Source organism: Pithys albifrons, chromosome 11, assembly GCF_047495875.1.
Source record: "Pithys albifrons albifrons isolate INPA30051 chromosome 11, PitAlb_v1, whole genome shotgun sequence".
Lineage (NCBI taxonomy): Eukaryota > Metazoa > Chordata > Aves > Passeriformes > Thamnophilidae > Pithys > Pithys albifrons.
In genome coordinates this window covers 16,038,702-16,065,494 of record NC_092468.1, presented here as the reverse complement: position 1 = coordinate 16,065,494, position 26,793 = coordinate 16,038,702, and the positions used below count along the sequence as shown (strand labels likewise).

The window sequence follows — 26,793 nt, the reverse complement described above, 5'->3', positions numbered from 1 at the left end:
CAGAAGTTTTTCCAGCCTTGCTGTATTGAATGTTGAGTGGCTAGATTTATTCAGGTTTGCTGGGAAGGGGCTTGTTGAATGCAAACCATACCTGAAGAATGATTTGCTTGGAGCAGAAATTTGGGGACAGCTGTAGATTTAACTGATAGGTTAACTTCTCAGTGAAAAACAACATTTAATGGAAGGAAATACCTCAAAAGGGAAAGGTGTTTGCTGATTGTGTTCACTGATGAGGCAGGAAAGCACTGCCATTACCTACTGAAGGTTCTTGTCCAAGTGCAGGACCCACAGTGACACAGGCAGTGACATAAGTTTCCCTGTGCTGTTTTGATTACTTGTCCATATCAGAAAATATTTTGCCCCAAAGAAGCTTCTGATTGAAAACCAAGTAACATAGCAGGGAACAGAGAGGGGGCACTGACAGATTTGTCTGAACTAGACAGGATTCTCGGCCATGAAGAAGTCTACAGAGAGTTTGGAGGCTGTGAGTGTCTCCAAGCAAAATGTCCCTTACATTTTTGGCCTTTTACCAGCTGACAAAATGGACAAAACGGGGGTAAAATAACAGCAAACCCAGAAGTTTAGATTCAGCTGCTAAAAAGAGATTAATTCATTTTCTTTTCCTGTGCTCTTGCAGAGTAGTTAGGCTAAATTTAATTGAGGCTGGGGAGCTGGGGCTGAAACAGACGAGGAGAAGGGAACTTGCTGAAAACACTGTCAAGGCACAGATAGCAAAAACAAGTGACAGTAAACACATAACAGAAAATGAGAGGGAGAGAAAGAGGAAGAGAAAAGGCTAACAGGGAAACAATTAGAAAATACAACCATGGCCAAAATAAAGGCCTTAGAGGTTAGCTGAGAGGGAGCTGTGTGCCAGCTTACAGTCAGCAGCTGAGTTACAGCAGTGTGTTCTTCACACTCCCAAGCTGTCCCTAAGAGCAGTCTGCTTCTGAAGCTCATTCATTGGATTTCTCATTGTCTTCAACCATCCTCAGCACTGTGCAACCTGGCTGCTGAAGCAGACATTCTTGGTTTGTGCATCATGCAACCCAGCCCTGCCATCAGCCTGGCAGACCCCGTGAGCTTAGAGGGACCAAGGCATGCTGCCTGGAAGGTGGTTAAGGAACATTCCAGAACAGGAATGGTGATGATCTGATGATCTAGATAGTACTGTTTTTTTGGGGTTTTTTTGGCTTTGAATCAGTATGGAGGTAATGTCCAGGGCCCGAGAGTGCTTCATGCAGCAGGATGCTCTTTCCTATGAACCATCAAGTCAGAGGCTGAAAACCTGTCAGAATTAAGCTCCAGGATGCTTTTAGAAATGGATACAGTGCAGTTGTCTTTGGATGTAATAACTCTGCAGAGTGCAGACTTGTCCTGTTTAGCTGAGTGCCCTTATTGCTTTCTGATGTTAAAATCTAGATAGTTGCTTGAGTTTTATTGCTGCTTTTACAGTTTTGAAGGATGTGGGAGGAGGAAGTGTCAGTGCAGGTAAATCTTACTGATGCAGTGACAGTCATTTTCTAGGTCCATCAAGGCTTGTGTTGATAATGGGAAGTACCAGGCAGAGGGACCGTGGTTCCTGTGCCCTCAACCTCCACCCACCACGGCTGGTTTCCTCTCCAGCCCTGTGGGGAGGACCTGCCTTTTACTTTTTGCTTTCAGAAAGATGGTGTGCACTCTTATCATAGGTTTGGATGATAGGCATATGGAGTAGGAAAACTACACCCTTGCAGCTCAGCCTTGGATAGTTGTCCATATCCAGGCTGCTCCTGCCATGCTTCTGTCTGCCTTGTTTCTAGCCAGCCTGTGTCCTCCCTTCACTGGTACTTGATTCCTAGTGCAGCAGGCTCACTTTGTAGTGGTAGGAATTAAAACCATTGTCTGCATGTCAAGCAGTCAGACTGCATGGCCAGGAAGAGGCAAAAGTTCTGGGACGGATATTTGGCGCTTGCCAGTTCTTCTCTCACACAAGGAGTGATGGAGGATGGAAGAAGACTACAAAATGTCTATCTCCTGGTGTTGGGTCAGACCATGGTACTTAAAGTAGAAATTACTTCTCAAGTAGGAAACCTGTAACCTGGAATAAATTTATTGTGTTGGAATGATCACACATGTATGTCCATCAGTTTAAATAGCCATTACTGTTAGCTGAAGGTACTGTCCTGCACTGCCATGTGGAGACTTTGATCCTTTCTCCTGACAACTCAGCATTGCCAACAACAATTTCAAGGACATGGTTATCCATAGCGGAACCCACAGGAATCCCTTCTTTAGTTTATACCCAAGGGTCTTCATTTGCTTCTTTGATAAAGGGCTCGACTGAATTTGTTTCACGATGAAGCTTGTAGGAGGCAGCCAGGATAACCTGGCAGAATAACTCTGCTCCTAATTCTCAAGACTATAGATTGATTTCCAGTGATGTGTGAGCCCAAATTAGGAAACAGGAAGGGTTAAAAATAGGTAGACTTAAATATGGTATTGTGAATGTCTTCTATCCACTTAAATGTTCCATAAAATCCTGGGTACTGGTTGAAGAGCTTAGTGGTGCTTGTTTCTTGAAGAAGTATGGGTGCATGGAAATCTTGGTTGTGAGGCACTAAGGATATGCCCAGGTAGGCTGGGAGTGGCCCCTGCAAGGGGGTCTGCACCTGCAACCTTTCGTCTGTTGTCTATCCCACCCTGACCTAGAAAAACTGTTCACAGCAGCTGATACAGCCCTTTGGTGCCATGCCCAGCAAAGCTGCAACTCTATTCCATCTCAGCCGCAGCAAGATTGTGTTTTACTGCTGCAGTTAGAGACCACCTTTGTGTGAATGCAGCAGCTGCTCTGTTCTGCCCTGTTGTTCCCAGGTGGAAGTGCCTTTCTGCTGTGTTGGTCTGCTCATGTCTCCCATGATTTGGTGCTATCTCTTGCACTTATCTTTTTCCGTGAGCAAAACAAATACCTTCTTATCCGGTCACAGCTGCCTGTTGGTTTCAGTGGCCTTGAGGAGTTCTAACACCAAAGCAGTGTTTGGGCAGAAGTGATGTGGTGCTCAGGAGCTCCAAATTAACATTAGCTTTGTGTGGGGTTTTTGTTTCTCCATCACTTCTCAAATCCAGCTCCATAGGATCATCTGATGGTACTGTAGGACTATCATTGCTTCCCAGCAAGTGTGGTTTGTGTGTGGTGAAAAGCACTTGTTTATTGCAATGAACAGGATTTTTATGGGCAGCATCTTCAGCATCATCTGAGTCCAGTTCTCAAAAGTGATGTAGGCTTTTAAGAGGCCAAAGCCAAGATTTTCATAAATAAGTAATGATTTGAGCTGCCTCTGTTTTTTTGTTATACAAGTCAAGATGTCTAAAAGGAGCCTGGTTGTCAGCAGTTGTGGGATTCTGGCATTTTTTCAAAATTGATATGCTTTTAAAATGTCTTAAGCTGGGCATTCAGAAATGGAGGCATCAAGAATGATTAACTGCTTTTGAAATCCTTTTTCTTAAAAGTCTGAATGAAAACCACTGGGGCATGAGGTCCTAAATGACATGTGAAAAAAGTGCTAAAAGTGTGTTTTGGACGTGTGTCTGCCTATCTGTGACTAGACTTTTCCCCAGAGCACCTACACTGTTGTATTTTAATGTACTTAAGAAAGCCTAATAGGGAAAGGCAAATAATGTCACTACTGGGCTGAATGGGTGGTGGGATTGATGGGCTGCTTCAGATTATCAGCCTATCTCTGCTCTGATTTGAAGAGGTAAACAGCAATACTTTTTGTAGGCACCAGCAGTAAGCTGATAAGTAATTCTGACCTGCTGGGGAAAGAAAGACAAGTTTATATCTTAAGTTCTATACATTAGGAGCAATATTGTGTAAAGTTAAGCATACATCAATTAAATGTGTTAAAGGGGTTTTTGGGTTTGATTTCATAAACCATCAGAATAGTAGGAGTGCAACTGTTACTTCCCCAGCTTAAATTCGTAATGTATGTGTGACTCTTTGCCTCTCCTCTCAGGTCTGAACCATGTCCCACCCATCCTGGCTGCCACCCAAGAGTACCAACGAGCCTGTTGGTCACGTTACTGCAAGGATGGAGACCACACACACCTTTGGGACTCCCAGCATCTCGGTGTCCACCCAGCAGACTCCAAAGAAGTTTGCGCCTGTCGTTGCCCCCAAACCAAAGTACAACCCATACAAGCAACCAGGAGGTGATGGTGAGTATTTATTTTTTCAGGAAGGAACCACAACCGTCTAATTCAGAGAAACTGGCTGCTAACATAGGCTGTTCTTGACTTGCTCTTTGTTGGTGAGTTTGTGGAAGCCTTCCTGTTTCAGCCATTGATATCAAGAACAATATGAAGGTAACTCTTACCCTTGCTACCTGTGCTCCTGAGAGATGCAGTGCCAGGGGAGGACATGGGGCCAGATCGTTCTTGGGTTTAATTGGAAGCAGATGCTCCATGTCCAAGACTGATACTTTGGAAAGGGTTCTGCTTGTTTGGCATGTGATGATTCAAGGAGGTCAGGCTCAAACAACCCTTTTCAGTATTGGTTCTTTCCTCCTAGGCAGTGGGAATCCTTTACAAACATGGGATTCATCTGTAGGAATATGGGTATAATTGGGGGTGGTAGGGCATAAGTTTGGCAGAACAAGTCTAGAAGTGCTTCCTCTCTACCCTACTAGCTGGATTGTTTTAATTTTATTCTTTTCCCTCTACTGTGGAGCACTCTTGAACATGAAGTAATTTGAAGAATATTTACGTGACCATTGCAATAGCCTCTGTTATGTTAGCAAAACAAATGCCTGCCAGTTATTGTGTCTTGGCCTTCAGTCTTCCTTTCTTTATGTAATTTAACAGCAAGCATGGGATTTGGGTTCCTGACTTGTGGACACATGGAGGGAGGAAGTTCCTAGCATCAGGACTGCTTGGTTGGAAGTGCCTCTGGGGTTTGCAGCTGGAAGCCTGCCAGCTGGAGCACTTGGGATGCCCCTAGATGACAGTGGAGAGTGTGTGATGGAACCTTACAGCAGCAGAAACAAGGTGAAGGCCAGGGATTTTTAGGGAAAAGTGACTTTTCTGTTCCTGATGATTTACTGTAGTTATTGATGGGTGGAAAACTCTTTTCTTCCTCCTCTCCAACCCTCCCTCAAAAGAAAAGCTCAGTTGTATTCAAGAAAATTACCCAAACAGCTTTTGTGTATGGTTTATATGGTTTTGGATGCTCTGCTTTGTTCCATCACCACTTTTCCCACTTTTGTATTGAATACAATAAGTTAAATATAATTTGTGTATTTTTGACTCTTTCTGCTCTGTTTTTTGAAAGTCGTATGCATTTTTAGGAAAACTACAGAATAATGGACAGGAAAGCAAAGCAGCACATTAAATCTTACACTTGAGTGATTTTCTAAAGAGAAGGATTAGCTTGTAGAAAAGTTGGAAAAGTCTGGTGAGTGTTTTGGTTTTTTCTCTGCCACTCTTAACTTCGGAGAATTCAGAACGAAAAAAGAAAATGTGTTGGAGGGGGGAAAGTGAAGTCATATGCACCTGTTCTGCCTTCAGTAACAAAACTTACTGAGAAATAGTAAGAAGAAGACATTTGGAATTTAAAAAGTCTGAAATGCAAAGAAAATGTCACTGTTAAGTTGAAATTCTTATTTTTCTAATTCCCCTGAAATTAAAAATAATAATGAAAAATAACCCATTTTTTCTAGGAAAACTGTTCTTGATCAATCACTTTTTTGTGTGTGTGAAAAAGGTCAGTATGTCTTAATTCTCAGTGCTTTAGTGACTGAAGGACTGATTATATGTGACTCAGGAATATTATCACCTTCTAAAAAATTCTCTGCTTCTTGGCATGTGGAGAAGGACACTTTCCCAAAGAGCACAACAGGCACTTGCAGGCTGAGAGGGGGAGACCAGACATGCAAACATCTCTAGTGCAACCCTGAGGACCTGGTCCCATGAGCATTCAGGCATTGCCGGGTCTGTTGGAAACTGGGAGACAATCAGGAGCTCACAGGGGCACTTTGTCAGTGTCACTCCCTTGCCTTGTCTGATGCTGGGCATTTGGAGATCCTGTCATTGCCTGACAGGCCTGGAAGAGCTAAAGGTTGGCCACGACCTGGGCAGAGACAGGCTTAGTGATGTGACAGTGTACCTGCAGCTTAAGCTAATCCACTTTCAGAAGGTGACATGGTGCTGGACGCTGTCAGCAGTCCACGCAAAACCATTACCCAGACATATATAACCCAGAGAGCATGAGGCTTCTGGGATCTGGCAGGTGAGTGAGGCAGTAAGAAATATTTAGCCCAGTGTGATTCATTCACTTTCTATGGCTCCCCTCTCTCCTCCAGGCTCCCTAACTGTTTTTTAAAATGACCTCCCTGGTTTTTGCAGCAATAATTCAGCCTGGGAGATGGTCCCATGCCCCACTGGTTCCCTGCATACAGGGGCACTGTGAGTCATTTTGCCCAAATTTGTTCTCTTTGGTCACAGGTCTTTCCCATCTGGTTAGCTGTGAGTCTGTAGTGAGCGGAGCTGCAGCATCCCCTTGCACCCTGGTGTGTTTTCATCTCTCCTACCCTGCCAGAGCTGCTTAGGTGGAGGAACATAGGGATTACTGTGCTTCCTTCTGCCAGAGACGAGTGGGAGCAGCGGTACTGCTCAGGGAAAGGGCTGTTCCAGGGCTCTGATGGGGCAGAGAGTGACCGTGTGCATCACAGTATTGCCTGTCCCAGTAGTGTTGCTGGAGCTGGTTCCCTGCAGCCTTTGGCAGCTGGAACTGTATCTGGAATCTCTTTTTGGAAGACTGACAAATTCTGTTCCTGGTGATTTCTTCAGCTCATTGCTTTTAACTTTTGTAAATATGCATCCTTTGGCCTTGTGTTTCTACATTATTATTTTGTAGGTGTGTTGCTCACATGTAGAGGGTCTATCTGGCTGATCACATTTGTGATTTTATTTCTTGATTGTGTTGAAAGCACAAGGAAAAGACTGGAATGACAGTGGAGCAGGTGGTGGGTGCATGCGTAGGGAGAGTGAGTGTACCCCCCCTCTCCTTTCCACCTCCCACCAAATAATTTCCTTGGTCTCACCTAGACTTAAATTTTATTTTTCTTTTCCTGACACCTGCACAAAAATCAGCCAGAAGGTGCTGATTAGCTACTTAATGAAACTTTAAAGGAAGTTAGAAATGGTTGTATGACTGAAAAAAGGTGAAATTACAACATCCAATAGTTTATAAACCAGCAGTGTTTTAATATAACTTGAAGCACTCAGTGCGTGTGTGGTTCAGACCAGTGAAGTGAGCAATTTTCCTGGTGCTGGCAGTCCCCCTCCTTGCTGTTTGCCATGCTGAGTAGCTGCAACTTGTTTCAGACCAGATTTATCAACTCATCAAAGCAGAGACCATGTCTTGCTGTTGCAGAGATTGGTTTGGGGGCCCCTGGGTATGACTGTAGTAGTGGCAGAAGTAATAATCATAATCGTCATTGTCATCATGAGTAAGACCACAGCATTGCCTAACATTCTGCACAGGTCTATGCCATGCAGAGAGCTGAAGAAGTGAACACAGCTGTGTTTTTATAGGTCCTACAAACACCAGACCAGACTTGCACGTGCTGTGGTCTGGGCTGGGTTTTTGGAGGATTTAGTGCTGCCATTCCTGACCGTCATGGGTTTGCAGGGGATTAACCTTGCCTGATCCTGGGAGGCACTAGCACCACAGCTCCTGGAAAGCGCAGGTGCTCATCATCTTATACAACTCTGTATTTACCCCACAGAGAGAGGAGAGCTGTTCAAGCTCGGGGAAGATGTTTATCTACAAGGTGAACAAGTGTGCATTTTCAGGTAGTGTAACTGCTGATGAGTTAGGGCTAGAAATCAAAATCAGACTTCCAGACATTTAAACAGTAGCTCTAAAGGAGTTTAACCAGGGTCAAGGGTGGTCCTTGAATGGAGCTAGATGTGTTTGAAGATTGAGAGCATCTTTTCTTCATTGTGGGAGAAGACAGAAGATCAGTCCTGAGATGGATGAGGCAGCAACCAACCATGGTTCCTGACAGTCCACTTCTTATGTTTGGCTCCTTTGTCTGTGCTCACATGTTTCGTGTTACCTGCCTCCTCCCTCTGTTCCTCAACAGACCCTGTCCAGCAGTGTGCATAACGGGTTTGGTCCTCTGTATCCACTGACCAAAAAAATCTTCAGCAAAGTAATGCCATTTTCCAGGGAGTTGGTATTAATTTTGTTTCTTTTAAAAGTGTTGGATGCCCCATTGTTGAAAGTCCTGAAGGTCAGGTTGGACGGGGCTTTGAGCAACCCAATCTAGTGAAAGATACCCCAGCTGATGGCAGGGAAGTTGGATTGGATTATCTTTCAAGGTCCTTTCCAACCCAAACCTTTCTGTGATTCTTTGGTTGCCCTTCCTCCTTTCGCTGCCACTTACTTCTCTGCTGGTCTCCAACTTTTAGACTTAAATTGGTGTTTCACCATCTTGAACAGGGCTGGATCCTTACAGAAATGCTGCCACACAGCTGTTCCCATCTATGCTGGGCTCAGGAAGATGGAAAGGATTTATAGCTTGCAGATGAAGCAAATTCCCCTTTCTCTTCTTTTTCCTAGTTCCAGAAAATGGGGCCTCACCCTCCAGGGCAGACTAAGGAGGCATCTGGTGTGGAGTGAGATTGGTGATGGCTGATCCACTGGCTTTGTACCCACTGGCATGGGGCTGGTGGTGCTGGCATGGGATTGCTTGCTCTGTGGCATGGGGAGGAGAGCTGGCAGCTGCTCCCAAACAAGGGCCAGTGAGGCAGGGGAACCAGGATATGCTGGGGTGGCACTGGGGGTTGTGAGGCCAGAATCAAGGACTTCAAAAACTGTTGTCAGTCTGAGATCCTGAGAAAAGCCTGAGTCGAGGCCAGAGTTGAGGCCACTGAATGGCTTGAGCGCAGTGAGTGGCAAGCTTTGTGGTGTGATATGCCTTTTGGTTTGAATCCCTCTGCTTTGAAGCTTCCTTTTGTAACCACAAAAGCTTTTTTCCCCTTCCCTTTCCCCCTCCCTTCCGAGTAAAGCTCTGCAAGTCCCAGACAAATGACACTATGCTGATACAGGTGGGGCACAGTGGTGAGCTGGGAAGACTTAGCTGGATTGCAGAGTTGGGCTTTCAAGTTCTGCATTTATGAGCATTAGCACAGGTCCCTGAGGGTTAAATTCACTATTCTAACACTGTGTGCAGTCACTTGAAGGATGATTTCATGGTAGTAGGGAAGGGAACAAATACATCTTTCCCTTCTGGGAAGGGCCAGATCATTGCTTGGCTCCCAGTCGATCTACTCCAGCAAAGATGATCATCTCCACTCCCAAGAAACCAAATTCCTCATATTCTTACGTCTTTTTGTTCATATGAATCGGACCAGGCATGTTTCTGAAGCTTCCTGAGCCAGACTGAGCTACTGCAGTGCCAGGCCTGGCCAGAAAGGGATGTGCAGCCAGCATCCCTCACAGAGCAGTGACTTGGGTTTGTGGGACTGCCTGGTGCTGGGACATACTTTTCTGTCACCCTCTGAGGCTCCCAGGACATACTTTACAAAATTAGACAACTTTGGTTTATGCAACTGGGTCCTTCTAAACTCAATATTTATTGGTGCTGATGTCTTTCTTTGTAGTTGCCACCTTGGTGTGGAAGCAGTTAATACAGATTTAATAATGGAAACTAAATGAAGGGATGAGACTCAGAGCAAGCTCTTCCCTTTTCCTTCCTTTCCTTGGGCACCTTTCAGATATGAACAACAGGTCTCATGTGAAGGTCTTTGTGGTTTTAATTACTTTTTTTAAACCATCTCCTTCCATTTACCTTGGTTGGAGGACTGGGCAAATGACTCATGAGACAAGGCATAATAGCAGGACGAGCTCCAGGGTAAGGTTATGTCATTGACACCAGTGTGTATGCTTGAACCCAGCTGATCCAGATTTCCCATGGCTTGATTCTCCATGCCCTTCTCCTCTTCATGTGTGTAGAGACTTTTGAGCACTAACAAATTATGTTCTGCTATGTCTGTAGGGGACTGGGAGCATGAACTGTCAGGCTGTTTATTATTTTGCTATTGTATTTTTTTATAGGCAGATATACCTAGTGGGTTTTGTTTACAGCAGCTGCTATCAGTAGCTCTGTCTTAATTTTTGAAGCTTGAGTATGGATTTATTGGACTAGACACTCTGTTGTAGCTGTGCTGTTCCCAGCTCTGCAATCTTTGACAGTTCATAGAAGCTAACCAGGTCCAGAGTCTATTCATTATTTGCATTGAGAGCCCTGAAAGAGTAAATTCAGGCTGACTTGAAAGATTCTGTGGTGTTTGTGTTTTTGTTTCTGATTGTACTGGGTCCGTACTCCATAGCAGGAGGAATTCTTGCTCGTTGGAAGGACTGTGTTGGTTGAGAGTCAGAGAGGTAGTGTACCTGCTTCTTGGTGTATCTCATGCAGAGCTGTGCTGATTGTTGGGATGGGGCTGGGATGCAGGCACAGCGACATGTCTTGGCCGCTCTGGTGCTGGTTTGTGTGTGTGTTGTTCAACACTAACATGAGATAATGCAGCTGAATCTTTTACTGTAGTGGAAGCAGAGGCTGGCTGTCTTGAATATGTTGTGGCCCATTGCTGCAGCCCAGATGAGGCATGGGAATATGTCATTACTCTGTTGGTTTGATGCTGAATTTAGTCCTATGAGTACCAGAGTATTTCCACTGGGATCTGCTGGTCCCTGCCTTGCTCCTCAGCTCTGCCACCAGCTGAAAAAGTCACTGATGCTTCAGGGGGAAGGCATTGTCTCAGTGGTGGGACAAAAGAAATTTGTCCTGGTTGAGAAATGCTCTAACACTTTTCTGGTCCCATCATTGCAGTGGATGCTACGGTCCCATCCCTCGCAGGACTGAGCTTGAAAAACAGCGGAGTTGGAAAATGTAGTTTGAATAGAGAGAGAACCTTACTATTGAAAATCATCCCGACCGATCCTGAGCACAGCCCTCACTTAGTGCTTATTTTTTAAAGCGCATATTATAAACTTTTAAAGTCATTCTTGATCCTTGCCCTCGTTCTTCCCTGCATTTCTTGTGCTGAATGAAATGCAGCAGATGAAGAAATACTTTATTAATTGGTGTCAGAACTGCATCATCCACAGGCTCTTACAAAATAAAGTTAGTGAAAATGAACTTGAAGCTCCAGGGCTCTTCGTGGTGGGTTTGCTACCTTCTACACAAGAGTATTTAAAGCACAAACAAAGCCCCCAAATACTGCAGAACAAGCAGGAGGGCAGGGGTCCCTCATTAAGAAGTAGCTGTGAACCAGTTTGGAGCAGCCTTTCAGAAGTTTCCATTTATTTTTCTCTAATGACATCCTCTTTCCCCTTGGTTAGGAACCAAGTGAAACCAGTTGGAAATGAGTGGTGGTTCTCATTTGTATAAGTGGATTTAAACTGCCCTAAGCAAGCTGAGCCCTGTTGAAGAGGTGTGAGACCAAGCTGATGCCTTTGTGCCTGGGCAGCATCCCTTCACTTGATAGCTTATGAGTTATGGAGACATGGAGTTTTGCCCAATTGTCCACAGCACAGTGACCAGTATCAGCACCTGTGATTCTCACCAGAGTGAATAAACTGTCTCTATGTGGGGCCTTCTGTTTGATAGCAGTCATTTCAAAATTTGTTGTGCTGGGTAACAGTGTCTGCATTTCTTTTTTTTTTTTTTTTTTGCCAGAGACAAAGTTGTAGGTCTGTGTCTTGGCTTTGCTGTCAGGGGATTTTCTTTTTTGTAATTTTACCTCAGAAAAAGGCACTGGGAAAAAATGCAGCATAAAACAGGTGCATAAAAACTGTTATTGAACCAGTCTACTTATCTGTAGTTCACAAAATGTCAAGTCAAGCCACCAGGTTTTATTAAGTATTCTGTGTTTTGTTAGAATTAAAAATATTAAATTTTCCCAGACTCTGGAATACACTGCCTCTTATTTGGGAACTACTTGAAGTAGTGCCTAGCCTTGGGTTTCATTCTGGTGAGTGAGCTTGTATTTTCTCAGTTACTTGGTATCATAAAGCAAAGATTGCACTCCTTATCAGGTAGATTTTAAATTTTTTTCTGCTGTGCCTATTTTTTTCTTATTTTCTTTTCCTCATGTCTCTCTGTTCTTCCAAGATACTATACTTAATTTTTCCACTTTGTTATTTCAAACATCGATTCATCTTAGCAATGGCCTGTTCTGTGAACCACAATAGTTTGGGCAGAATAAAGACAAAGGTCAAAAAAGGGAAGGGGAAAAGAGAAAGAAAAGATGTTTCTGGCATACACTGGAATGGAAAGGAACCATCTTTTTATAACTTAAGTTGCAAATATCTGTCATCAACCATATCAAATCTACTTTTAAAAAGACAGTGTTTGTCCTGTATATATAGTTTTAAAGGGCTGTGGTGCCTAATCAAAGCAAGAGACCAATCCTAATGCAGAAATAGCTTTTAACATCCTCTAGATACTAGTCTGTTAAATAATAGCAATTGTTACAGGGCAGTTAACAGTCAAGTAATAATTTTTTTATTTTTTTCATCCTTGTTCACACAATGCAGCTCTTCTGCATGCTGAAATCTTAAATATTATAGTAGAGGATTATACCTATGTTTTTCCTTTTCTTTGCCTAAAACTTTTTTACTTTGCCAGACTAAGTCCTGCTAAGTCAGAGCAACCAATAAATGTCTATTGGATTACATTACAGGTTAGTCTAATAAAAGGTTTGAAGAATGAATGAGCAACTCTTGAAGCCACAGAAGCTGTACTTGTGGCCAAAGAGCAGGCATTTCTGGCAGTGAACATTATGCAATTACAATTTGGACTAAATAGACAAAGCCCAAAATGCTTGTTGCTAAGCAAAGCATGTTGAGATGGACTTGGCACAGGAGTCGAGGGTCTGTGAGCAGGACTGGGAGCCCTGTGGCTCTGCTTGGCCTGGGGAGGGTGATTTTGCAGGAGATGAGCAGGGCTCTGCTCTAGTTGCTGTTAAGCAGACACCACTACCATAAAAATTCCCTTCTGTCTTCTTTAACTTGTATGCATGCTGGAAAGTCATAGCCATGGAAGAGAGCGCAGGAATGTTCTAGGGACTCAACTAGGGATTTACTATTTCAGGACCTGTAAAGTGCAAAAGACTCACAAGTTTTTTTCCAACTCTGAATTCCTGTGATCACAGTGACTAAGGAATGGTTTTGGTTAGACCAGACATAACCCAAACCATAAAGGCAAGCCTGGCATGAAGGGCTGGTTGGTATAAATCCTGCTGGCAGGACAACTGGCATTTGTTTTGCCAAGCATTGAATTTATGGGAAATGGCATAGAGATGAGGAAGGGACCTGTGCATCTGAGCCACCTCTGTTACAAGGTCCACTTGGAAAGATTTAGCAACTGACTTTTCCAGATATTCTAAAATACCTGTTGTGTGACGGTCTGCCCAGGGGTCCTGCCGCAGGAGCTGCCAGAGTGAGCTGGTGGGAGGAGAAGGGGCCCTCAGGAGTGGGAAAATGGTACTGAAAGGGTGCAGGTAAAAAGTCTTTCAAAAGCAGGTTTAATAGAAGAAATTATATAAGTTTGAAATTTGTTATAGAGAGTAAATGTGATGAGGGGTAAAATTCTGACTAAGTGGAAGCGATGGTCTCTGAGGTTGCTGGCCCGAAACTGAGCAACCTGGTCTTTACTAATAAAATTAACAATACCAACTTACTGTGACTTTTTGTCCCAAGTACCCCTCAGTGCATGCTCTCAGTCTGTGCTCCAGATTTCCTATCTCCTCCACTGGCCCCAGCCCCCATGGCTTTTTTGCAGAGTCAGTGCCAGGCTGTGATTGTTTCTGCATGACCTGGGAGCCTGTTGGGCATCCCAATATCTTCCTTGGGATCATTGTGCACCTACAGTTGGATCTATTTCCAGCTGCTTTCTTTATCCAGAGCAATCAGTCTCAGCTCTTTGCATGACTGGTCATCTCCCAGCCCCTGGAGTGTCATGATCAGCTTTACATTGTGCTGTCAAACCCTTCAAGAGGATGTTCTAACCCAAACTGTGCTGTGGATATGCAAAAGTTTTTTTCAAGAGAATGAAAAGGAATAATCATAGTTCATAGGCCACTGCTTGGGAAGGGTAAGCCAAGGAGGGTTACTCAGTAAGAATCCATTAACACTGCTCTGGCTGGCAGACAGTGAAGCACAGGAGGTAAAAGTCCATTCTTTCCTTTCCCAGTCCTGTGATTTAAAATGTTTGAACATGCACTTCAGAAACCAGGGAAGTAAAAGCCCCCAGTTGTGCCTGGGGATTCTGCAAAGGCCACGGTGAGCGAAGGGGCTGCGGAGTGTTAATACAGTCCATCATTTTGTAACGAGCCCCATGTTCTTGTGTGAGCCGTGTCAGGCTGTTGTCTGCACGCTGTCTTTGCTGATCACAGTAATCGGGTCATAAGAGAGGGAGAAGTAATAGCGCGTCTCTTAGCAACCAACCCCAGGAGAAAGAGAAAATTACTCAAACAGACTATCCAGCCAGGGAAGTAGAAAGATGAAATTTTCTGAAAGTCTGTTGGAAAGTGCTCAGGGACATAATTCTTTTATGTGTGAGATCTTTACAGGCTGGATCCAGTGGTATCAGATGCCTTCTTTTTCCTTGCTGTCTTTCTGGTAAACTTTTATTTTTAATTGGTCTCAGAGAAAAGGAGGGAAACCCTCTGAAACAGAGACATTTAAAAAAAAATAAGTGACAGATTTTTGTATTTTTAACAATGCCAAGGAGAAGAGAAGGAGGGGAGGTCAGTGTGTCTCAGGCAGATGAGGGGAATGTTTTATCTCTGCACTAGTGCTTTGAAAGCTTGCCTTGTCAGTACAAGCTAAAGCACATTGCTGTATCTGCTGATGCCGCAGTGGCATGTACAAAACAAACTTGTTGGGTCTCCATTGCATTGCACAGGGTGTCATGTCCCATAAGTGTCACAGACTGTGCTGTGCTGATTGACAGCTTGGCGGAGAGCTGGACTCAATGTGCCCTCTCAGCATCCGTGCCAGGAGTGACCAGCAGAGAGGTCAAACAGAGCAGGTACAGGCTGTATTCCTGCCGGCAGCCTTTTTCTCATCATCCTGATTTTTTCCTCTTCCAAGCTACTGGTTTGTGTAAGACTTAGAGGGGAACATCTTTGAGGCCTTCTGAAAGACCATTTGGCCAGTGTTGTCCTCAGGTCTCAGAGGGAAGGGCAGTTGTGGGGACAGTCTGGAAGTCATAGTAATAAGTTCAGGCATTTGCAGTTTGTGTATGGGATGGGGACAAGCTTGTGTGCTTGTGTCTTATACTATTAAAAGATTTTTCTTATTCCAGAAAGTTGTGCTTTTGTGGTCAGCTAGTCTACCTGCTTCCTGATGGGGTATCTTGGCTGCTTAGGGGAAGGGGACCATGTCTGGCATGGTCTGCCCACCCTCACTAAGCAAGAGCATAAATCCATGTATGTTGAATGGAAAGGTACATGGTTGAGACTCCTCAGATTTGTGGTTGCATCCTTGAAACTATTGCAGGGACAAAATGTTTCTGAAAGACTGGCTTAGTCCCTGGCTTTGAGGAGACAGGGGCACTGTTGCATGTGTGAAGGGGAACAGGCACTTGTAAGTGTCTGATACAGGTGCTGATCTGTGGCTTTGCTCTGCTTCTGTCTGCTTTGTGACAGCAGGGCACATCAAGATTGTGCAGTAGGATCAACTATCCTCTGCAGGGGATAGTTTGACTTCCAGTAACAGGTTTACCTTCACGTTCATGTGATTTAATGAAGGCTACAGCCATTCCTCCAAATTGGATTCTGGATCATTGCGTAAAGGGTCCAGACTGACCTCTGGGCTGCTGTGGTTGAGCTGTTGTTGGTACCTGGGTTCACTCAAGTCTTGCTAAAGTTTTTGGAGACAAGGCTGACTTCAGCATTTTATCCTGGAAATAATCTGTGGAAGAGAGGAGAAAAAACTCAGCCTTGCAGCTCTACAGAATTAATAGCTTAGGAGCAACATCTACTACTGTCAGGGAAAAGTGAGCTAAAGAATATTAATTGTAACTTCTTCAAAGCAAATCATAGAGGCTGCTGCTTTGCTGTTGTGTCATAAAGAAGAAAGACTTTCTTCCTTAAAAGTTTAGTAATTGAAGACTTTCCTTGCTATTTTTGTGAGTACCAGTAAGTGATGTTTCCTGGAAATTTTCCCCCAAATCTATAAATACCACCCTAGGGCTTGCAGCAGTGACTCAGTTTGGGAAGGCAACACCATGCACTTCCTCAGCACGGCCTATTAGTCCCTCAGCTGAAGCAACTTCTGCAAAACTACTAATTGGTCGTTAATTTGCAGTACAATTGGGCTCCTTCTTAAAAACTGAATTCCTGTAACTAATTCTGACCTTCCTGTCATGTTAGTGATGATGGCACAAGGGGCAGAAATGGCTGAAGCACAGTTTGAATCTGGAAAGTTGTAATTGGCATTTCGAGTTGCCACCTTTCCTCTTGATAACATGCTCATCTAGTGACCACAACGGACAGATAGATGAGATGTTCCTAATTGCCACTGCTCACTGTCCTGGAATCAAGATCATTTCACAGATCATGCTTTTGTAGTTGGGTCCTTTCCTCCTTCCCATTATGCTTCTGACATCACTTTTGTACCAGCTGGGCACAAATACAGCCATTTGTAATTATTTCTCTGGGGCCCAAGGAGAAAAAGAACCTGACGAATTGAATTAATCCTGCAAGAATAGAAGGGATATTGCACTGGGACCTCAGGTCTAACACAGCTATCTTATGTAAAAATGAATTTATAAAGACAGCAGGCAACGCATGAAAGAAGTGTGAGCAGGATAAAATCACAGCTGGCCTGCGTCTCCTCTGGTATCAGCATGAACAGGAGACTGTACAGCTGTACCAGGTAATGCATGAAGTGTTGCAGTGTATTCCTCAACTTATGCTTAGTCTGTTCAATGCCTTAGATTTGAACTAAATTAATAATTGAGTTTTCCTTGTTAACCCATCCATGCTAACAGGGATCCTGTAGAGCTTGAGACTGTAACCCTTCTCTACACTCAAAAAGTCAGTTGCATTTGAAACATGAGAATACTTGACGAGCTTCTCTTGGTCCATCAGGTGCTCAGCCTGTGTATGTAAAAATGGGACATGTGCCCTCAAGAGGGAGAGATGACCTTGCAGCAGCAGGAAGGGGTTGGGCTGGTGGATCTCCAGCTGCCAGATCTTTACGTTTTGTTCAATAACTTGCTTCCCTCACTAGGGTCAAGAGTCTTTTAGACTTAGCTGCAGAATGATTGGTTTGGCTGAGCCTGAAAACTCATGATATTGAGACCATTTCTTCATGCCAGTAAATTGTTCTTATTGGATAGACAAAAAATACTTTAAATTTGGCAGCTAATTCAAGTCAGGGGGTGTGATGCATAACCACAGCTGAGCTATTTCCCTCCAGTCACAACTGGACTTTTTAAACAAGAAATTGCTGAATCACCATGATTCCATTCTGAGTGTATGGTGTTTTCCTGCGATATCACGGAGACAAGCTAATGGAGGGTCCATTTGCCTTTTTAAGACTTCTCATTTGGAAAGACCATTATAATATTTCTGGTGCACATTTAGCGCTGCCTTTTTGCATCCAGAAGTGCTCTGGCTAATGATCCCTTTTGCCCCGGTGAGAATGTGTTTGGTAACTGCAGTAGGGAAACAAATAAAAGAGAAATGAAGTAGCAGGGTGACTATTTTGAGAGATGAGCTTTCGCTTGGTATGTTGATTTTCCTAAGAGATACGGCACATCCAGTACCTCGTGTAAGTTGACCATCCAGCATGGCATGGGTCTCTGGAGAGGGAATATTCCATTTTAAGACTCTGTTGGGTAAGACGTGGCCTCGTGTTTGAGCGGTGTCGCCAACTATTTAAACGTTAAAGTGCTGTGAATTCCACCTGTGAAACTGGAGGCGGAGGTAACGCAAGTTGGAGAGTCTGGACCTAAATGTCAGGGCCTAAAGGTCACCTTTGATTAGAGGAAAGTGCAGTTGTCACCACAAATGTGGGGCTACAGGAAAGGAATTGTGAGGCTGTCTCCTCCTCCTAATACTTGACCAAATATGCTTACTTGACACTAAGTCCAGAGGGTTATCTTTTTTTTTTCTGACAAAACTGTCCAGAAAATGTGGTTCTCATCTTAGGACTCAAAACTGCCCTTTTTTGGTTTTCTTTGGCCTTTTTTTTCCACTGTTATCCAAGAACTGTGAGGAGTTTTCTGGGCATTCAGGCAGTGACTGAGATGGAGCTGAAATCGGAGCTTTCTCTTGTAGCAGTTCTGGCTCCCTCATGCCCAGAGTAATGAAAGCTCTTTATGAGAGGATCTGGAAAACTCATGAGGCATCAGAAGGAGCCGGAAGATGCATCTTATTTCTATAAGCATTTAATTGCAAAATTTTTCCGCTACTTATTAAAATGATTAGTCAAGACTACTGGAAGGCAGTGAATGTCTATTTGTGGGGACTAGGGAAGGTTTGATCATCTCAGACTTCTTACCTGCTAGCATTTTCCTTCCCTATTGCAAATGGTAAATGGTTAAAATGAGGGTATGCTATGAAAAGAACATTTCTAAAGAGAGCTTGGAGGATTCTGTCCTTTTTGTTAATTACTTCATATGGAATAATCACCATTTGCAAGTGGCTAAGAAACAACAAAGGATTTGTTTGCTGATCCCAATGCTTTGGCACGCTGTTTGAGAATGGAATCCTGGTTTTGTCTGGTTGTCCTTCATTCAGCAGTACCGCAGGACACGTTTCCCTCTGACACTTGCACAGCCCAGTTGCTGCTCAGTTAGGTCAGTGATGGCTCCTCTGAGAGGATTTATATAGAGGAAGACCTGGAGCTGGATACTTCTTGTCGGGGTGGCCTAATTGAGCTGAGAAAAGGCACAGCTTGCAAGGAAAAAACACTTTTAGCTTAAGCCAGTAGCTCCAGTCTTTATTGGGAATAATCTGCCCTGGGACACAGATGTGTTTACTGTGAAAATGCCAATTTTATATCACCATATCTCTGTGCTTTTTTATATTTGTTGGAAAACAAGAGAATAGCGTTTTCTGTCTTTGATTTAATATTTTCCTGTTAGGGTCTGGAAGCTTATTCACACACTGTACTTCAGCTGTGGGCTTATGTTCATGGGGAGGGAGTTTATTTCATGGTCAGCTGGCACCTGGAGACAAGGGACTGGTGAAATCTCAGTGGAAGCTGTGTGTTTGTACCTCTCATATGAGTTAGCAAGTGGAGAAGAGCTCGTAGCACTGCATTATCTTCAGGTCACCTAATGGCTCTGGTGGTCATCACTGATGACAATTTTGACACCTCCTAGTCATCATGTGCGTGCTACTAATGTTAAGAAGGCATCTTTACCCCGGAGGAGATCCTTACCAAACTGCTCAGATCTTACAACCAGGAGCATGGTAGTTACAAGGCAGATGGGCTGATGGATATAGGTCAGCTGCAAATGGCCTTCACTGGGGATTTGGGATGTTGCTTTGAACGCAGTGGAGAAACCTGATCCATTTCTCATCAGGCTGATGTGTTCTTCATCAACACTGGTACCTGATGAACGAAGTGTTGCTTCTCAGACTTCATTGACACGTCGTCTGTTGCCTGTTGTCTCATAAATCTTCCCCTGAAGCTCTAAGTAAACACCCCTGGGTGGAATCAGCAGATCATTTTTGTGGCATTTCTTGTCATCTAAACAATAATTCATTAAAAATTTAATGACTCTTTTGCTCTGGAGAGGAAAAAGAGGGAGCTGGCGCCTGCCTTTAAAGTTTCTGTCTTGTATTGTTTGGTGATTTTTTGTTCTGTTTTGGAGATTTTTTTTTTTATTTTATTTTGGAGGAAGTCAAGTTGGTAAAGTGAAAGAAAACCATCTTATTACAAAGAGCTTGAGTGCTTCTGAGAACATTTAAAACAAGGATGACTAGAAATGACCTTTCCATCCTGAAGCGAACTTTGAGTGTATTCTCCCTTTGGCATTTCTAATGATAGACTTTCCATCTGGTTTTTGCTTAAAAGCTAAGATGCAACTTGGGGTTTTTCACATAAAAACTGTGCATGCTCTAAAATTAATCCTCTTGATCATTTCACTTCAGGGAGAGGAGTGCAGAAACACTGGGAATATTTGCTTATTTTTAGCACTTCAGTTCTCTTGACAGCAGATTCTGATTTGAGGGAACCCTGGATTTCCCTGTGCTTGAATTTGGGGAGATTATACCCCCTAGAGGAGATTTTTAATGGAAATTAAAGAGATGGCAGTGGCCCTGGTGGAATCTAGATCAGTGGAAAGGGATTTGTGGTTACTTTAGGAACCCTGGGTAATACTGACATTTCTAACACTGAGAATTCCTTGATCGCAGTTTCCCAAAGCTGAATGTACTGGAGGGAAATCCTAACAAATGAATGCTTTAGGGAAGAATTGAGGATCTCCTGAGAGTTACCAGTGCATGCATTTAGCCTCATTTCAGCAGAATCTTTGGGGAAAATACATAAACTGATCCTTTTGCTTAGCAAAGCATTTCAGAAAATGCCTAATTTGATACATGCTTTCTGAAGGCCTGAGGGACATAACATGTAAGAATGCACTTGATATGAAGAATGTAACCCAGTCTGTGCTGCATGCAAGCACATGCATGCATGAGGGGAATGTTTCCCTGGATCACATGCAGGAACATCAGACAGCAGATTTTTAAAAATTACTTGGTTTTTTCCTCCCAGTAAACAGGTCACCATTGAATGTGTTTCCTCTCACTGTTGTTTTGGTTTGGTGTTTTTTGGTTTTTTTTTATTCTTCATGCTTTTTTGTGAAATTCTACAAGAATTTATGTAGGTGGGGGATTACTGGTGAGCCATCCATTCCTCAAACGTTTTTCTGGTGGGAACAGCCAAAAGCAAGTCTGTTAGCAGAGTCACATTTCTATCAGCGCTGCATATGTGGTTTGCACAGAAAGCAGGTTTTTTGAGCATCGAGATGACTGCAGAAGAGCAGATGATCTTTCAGGCTCTTAGCAGGTAGATATTCTGCTGAGGGTTTTGGCATTTTTGCTGCAGGTTCTTTTGGTGACCAGCTTTATTAAAGCAATGGGAGGGAGAAAGGATGTTGCAGATAATGGCAGAGAACAATTCTGGCACACGTAGCTTCCTCTTCATAAAGCTGCTTTTCCCTTGAGGCAATATATCTTGCCTCTTATGGGAAGGAAATCTTACAATATAAAAGGAAGTCTGAACTGCTTACCAGCGAATTTAGAAGCATCGAAGTTGGATTCTTTTCATGAAGAGACAGCATGGGGCCTGTTCCAGTATATTAGGGAAGCTTTTTTAAGACGCATCTCCAAAAATAGGAGGACAATGGGAATCACTTCTTTAAAATAATATTTGTGGGTGGCTTATGTTAATATTCCCAGAACCTTAGGGGTTGTATGCTCAGCATAATGAAGGTGTTCAGAGAACAAAAGCAGCTGAGAGGCAGTATCTTTAGCCTGAGCTGCGGGGCAGGACAGAACACGGGAGGATGGCTTTATGTTCCTGGGGATGCCTGTGACGTGGGTTGGCGTGGTCTAAGGGCTGTCCTCGCTTTGCTCTCCTGCAGTAGCTCCTGAGGGGCTGTTCTGCCTCCAAGAATAGCTGGCACATTGCAGTGCTCTAATTATGCTTGTTTTCTTGCCCCATCTCCTGCACTGGGAACGACGTGCCTGCTGCCGGCTCTGCTGCCAAAGGCTGCCCGTCTGCCGTATTTGCTCCGCGGCGGCCCCCCTGCTGCCACTTTACAGCACACGGTGGTGAATCAGGGTAAAAACTTGGGTCCATCCTAAAGTTTGCAACCTTTTAGCCCCTCCCCAGTGCTCTTCTCTCTTCCTATTCTCCTCAGTTAAAACAAGAGATGGAGAGAGAGAGAGGGGAAGAAAGCAGAGTTGGTTTTCTCTGAGTAGCATAAATGGTAAAGTCCAGATAACTTCAGTAGGCATATTCACTCAAGGATATTTTATGCAGAGCTTAGAAAACAAAAAAACAGTAAACAAAAAAGCAGGGAAAAAGAGTGTCGAGGATCTGTCCAAAACATTTCTGCATTTTTTGCAGAGTACCTAATTGAAGGGGATTTTTTTTTTGATAAAGGCTAAATTGTGTATGGGCATGAAAAATTCATCAGGGAATTTAAACCATTTCCAAACCACATGAAACATTAAACATTTCAAGCTCAAGAATAACTTGAAGATGACATGCATCATCCCAAGCTTTAAGCAGTCATCTGATTTTCCTCTTGCAAATGTTAAATATATAGTAAATGAGAGCCAAAGTAGGTTTTATCTGCTTCCTCATGATGACCGTGGAGCCATTGCCTTGAAAGGTTTTGCTGGCTGACCTGACACACACCTTTGTTCACCTGTCTGGGCTGGATGATTTTAGTTGCAATGTTTTGAAGAATGAGGGTAGCAGATATCAGTGTTCTATTCTGTGCTTGTGATCAGCTCCAGACTTGGGGTCTTGTCTGAGTTGCTCTCTACTTAGCTTTTAAATCAAGTGAAATTAAATATTTTAATCAATCAAGATGCTAATCACAGTGACATAATGTGATATGTATGGCCCAACAAGAATATAAGGTAAATCTCATAGTTTTGTGAGAGCAGAGAATGCTGTTCTTTAAATGATCTTCAGCATACACATTTACATTTTGCCTAGATGTGTTACTGAATTTTAAAGCCAGGTTATGCCTTTATTTTTAAATTTAAAATTCTTTGTGTAGAAAAAATAAACAGTGGCTAAATTCAGAACATTCTCAGGTGTGTGCGTGATTGCATCTTGTTTTCTTGACAGCCCAGGTACCTAAACATGTCATGTTTTCTCTTTACATAAAGTTGTTATTCACTTGAATGTCTTTCATCAAGGAAATCTGACTGTGGTTGTTTAAATCCTCTAGGAATGGGTTTTGCTTTTGCATAAAGCAGTCACCTTGGATGACTGCATGCAGCAAGTCATGCATTGCAAAATTGCAGTGTGAGTTTTCACAATCTGCTGCTGTTCAATTTCATGTAGCAGAGCTGGTTAATGCTCTCCAGAGGAGGGTGTTTCTCCTCTAGGAGAGCACTAGGACCATGACTCAAGTTTATCTCGCTGTGCCAAAGATGGTGATAGGATCATAGCACAGAACCATCAAATGGTTTGGGTCAGAAGGGACCTTAAAGACCATCCAGTTCCACTCCCTTCACCATGGACAGGGAACAACCTTCCACTTGACCGGGTTGCTGAAAGTCCCATCCAACCAGGTCTTGAACACTTCAGAGGATGGGGAGTCCACAGTCTCTCTTGGCAAATTGTGCCAGGGCCTCACCACCTTCATGGTAAAGAATGTCTTCCTAATGTCTAACATAAACATAGCCTCTTTTTAGTTTAAAGCCATTCTGCCTTGTCCTGTCACTACATGTCCTTGTGAAAAGCCCTTCCCACCTTCCTGTAAGCCCCCTTTAGTTACTGGAAGGGGCTCTTAGGTCTCCCAGGAACCTTCTCTTCTCCAGGCTGAACAACCTTTTATCAGCCTGTCTTCGTAGCAAAAGTTTTCCCAGCCCTCTGACCATCCTCTAAGAAAATCCTGCAACCTTAAATATCTCCATGTGTACCCTTGCCAGGGTTAAACTTTCTCATGGTTATGCTGTCAGAACAATACACTGGAAGCAGCATCACAACCTTCCCATGGCTTCACTTGGGACTGGAAAAAGGCAAGAGAGTAAGTGATAGTCCTCAGCTCCAGAGCACGACTTAGGTCATGGGGGAGAGACTTTTGTCCTGGCTGTAATTCATGAAGAAGGTAGACACATTGGTTAGAAAGTTCTCAGAGCTGATAAGCAACTTGGAATGACGTAGGATTCATGATTCATCATAAAGCCTCAGCACATCAGGCATTTCTGTGCATTAAAATAATTTCTGAGCAAAAACCTGCCTCAGGTCTCCCTGGCTGTTTGCACTTGCTGAGAATGTCAAATTGGAAGTCATTCTTCCTGCATAATTTCTATCTGTTGAAGGAAAAGGCCTACTCTTGCCACCTTGGTGATGGAAGGATTCTTGATACATGGTAAGAAGGACTATCCAGCTCATCCACTGTGCTGCTAAGCATTCTCTCCTTCCCATACACTGCTCCAGGCATGTGCCTGTGGAAGCACGGGGAGATATGTATATTACAGTGGGTAACTGTCCTCTGTCACTGCAGGCATCAGCAGACCTCCAAGTATGACAAAGGCTTTTGTGATCGTTGAAGATTTATTCTCTTCTCTTGCTCCCTGAGCACACACTCGAACAATATATCCATTTTAATTGTTTTCTGAGAGGTTATTAATATTGGAGTGAGAATTTAGAATGAAGATCAATCATTAATCTGAAAAGGATAGATTTGCACTTTCCTGCAGAAAAGCTGGAAAAGAAGTTAGAACAAAAGAAAATCTAGAGAGGCCCCCCACCTAGCCTAATTTAATTTTTCTTCTACTAAAATTGTCTAAGCAATGGTCCTGAGGGAAAACTAAACCTCACAATGAAGATTTCAGAAGTCCAGCCTAGAAACTGTAGCAATATGTTACTACAATTCGTTACCATTTTTTCCACAACATTTTATTTTAAGAATAAAATCTCTGGCTTTTCAAACAAAACCGCAGTCTTAGCAGAGGATTTTAATTTTCTTCCGCATTTTTCCTTTTAACAATATCCACAAATATTTCAGTAATTTGTTTTCTGTTGGTTAAATAGGAAAGCTATAATTCAATCTGGAAGTGATCTCACACAGGTTTCTCTACACCAGATAATTGACCCTGCTTTTATGGCGAGGGCACCCTCTCAGTTGCTGTGGGCTGGTGCCAGACCCTAATACTTTTTCTCTGGAACGGAGGCACCATATGCTGAGCAGAATTGCAGCACAACTGCTGGTTTGATCGACTGCTTTCTCAGAATGGTCAGAAGCTTAAAATGTATAAAATGTGTGCTTGAATAACTATTATCCCGTAGCCATTCCTGTTGGGAGTGCAGGATGGGAGCCATGCTACCACCACTCTGTGTGGGTCAGTTTAGGGAGTGAATGCTATTTATCATCAGTGTCCTGAATGGGAATATGATTCTCATTCTTGGGAAGTTCTTTTTGTGCCTCTGTTATTCACCACTTCCTTGCCCACTTCAAGTTGCTCCTGATGGGAAATGCTCTCTCTCCTGCTGTTTCCCCCAGCTCACTGCTCTGGGCTCTCACCAGCAAGAAGAAGGATGGGATGGTTCTTGGTGCAGGATTTTGTGGAATATGGAAATATAAGTGAAGTTACTTATCTGAAAAGTCAGTTTAGCATGTTCTTTCCTAGCCAGTTACTTTGTTGAGTAATGCGAAAGTGTAAATTTTCAAGTATTTCTCCTCAAAATATGGCAATAACTGCACAGGTGAGTGTGTATGGTAACTTTGGCATGTTGGAAAGTGGCCCTTGGTACAGAAAACTTGTGCATCAGTGTTTTGGGTTAAAATTAATCTCAAAGAAGAGAATACCTGCATCAGTGGTTTTTCTGCTCTCTTCTCTGTTATCAAAAAGTATAGTAGGGAGGATGTAGATTACTTCCAGGTGGAATCTACCCAGGGGGAAAAAAAACACCCCGGCGCCTCTTTTATTTTCTTTTGGTTTTATTCCATGATCTAACCAGATCACATGTGACATTTTTAGTAGGTAACACCAAAAGGAACCACACTACCAGGACTCCATATAAATATATAGTTATATAAATTTATATATGGAGGTGGAATCACAGAATTGTTTAGGTTGGAAAAAATCTTCAAGGTCATCACATCCAGTTGTTAACTGAACATTGCCAAGTCCACCACTAAACCATGTCCCTAAAATTTGGGTATGGAGCATTAGCCGTTTATTTTGGCTAGAGGTAGAGGGGAATCCTATGTATCAGACACTTAATGTTATCTTAAATTATCTCCAGGGATTAAGGATGTAATTTACTATTTAACTCACACTGGTGAATACAAAAGCAATTATTTTGTATAGCAGGAAGAAAATCTAGTTACTTTTCTGGTCACCCTGACTATCTGCAATAGAAGGAAGAAAGCCACTGCTGTTTGTATTAGTGTAAATAGTGAATTGAGATACATCTCATGAAGATGCATTTTTCTTTAGTCTTTCCAATTTTGGATGTTTGTAAGCATTATGTAGGGAGGTGTGGCAAAGAGGATGGGAGGAGTTAAATGACCCAGTTTTAAAGGCAGTCTTTGGAGATTGGTTTGATCAGTTCATGTGAGCACTGCACATGCACTTGGTATTTTTGCTCCAGTCTCTCAAACAAGGAGCAGAAGATTTAGTGAAGAGGACACATTGCAGGAAGGTTGAACCATCACCCAGGGATGGGCTGCTTATGACAGTGGTTTTTGTTGTCCCTCTACTCTGCATGCTGGGCAAGGGGACTGGATCCAGCACTTCCAGATGTTCTGCAGCACAGACCACTGCTGACTGCGAGGCTCAAGCCAAGGCTGCAGCACATGGGTTTCCTGTGACTGCTCAGATTGCATTTTGCCCCCCAAATGGGAAAACAATACAAAAACAGTTATAGGCAAAGATAAATCCAACATTGCTTAAAACTCTTGGCTTCAACTTCCACAACTTGAGGAAGTCCCTTGGCAGTGAAGAGCTCTGGGAGATGTTTGTGATCTGTGCAGTGTTTTGTATTTCATCACTAGGCACTGAGAGGGTTTGGTTGGAGATAAG

The 26,793-nt window shown here is 43.2% G+C and overlaps 1 protein-coding gene across 12 annotated transcripts in view; it reads left to right on the top strand.

Annotated features, from left to right (window-relative positions):
- The window catches only part of LPP (LIM domain containing preferred translocation partner in lipoma), a 425,132-nt gene that overhangs the window by 199,226 nt on the left and 199,113 nt on the right, over nt 1-26,793 (top strand). For all 12 annotated transcript variants that reach the window (XM_071566772.1, XM_071566774.1, XM_071566769.1 and 9 more), the window contains one exon: nt 3,996-4,197. In XM_071566772.1, coding sequence (XP_071422873.1) covers nt 4,005-4,197 — 193 coding nt within the window. In that variant the 5' untranslated portion in view covers nt 3,996-4,004. The remainder of the gene's footprint in view (nt 1-3,995; nt 4,198-26,793) is intronic.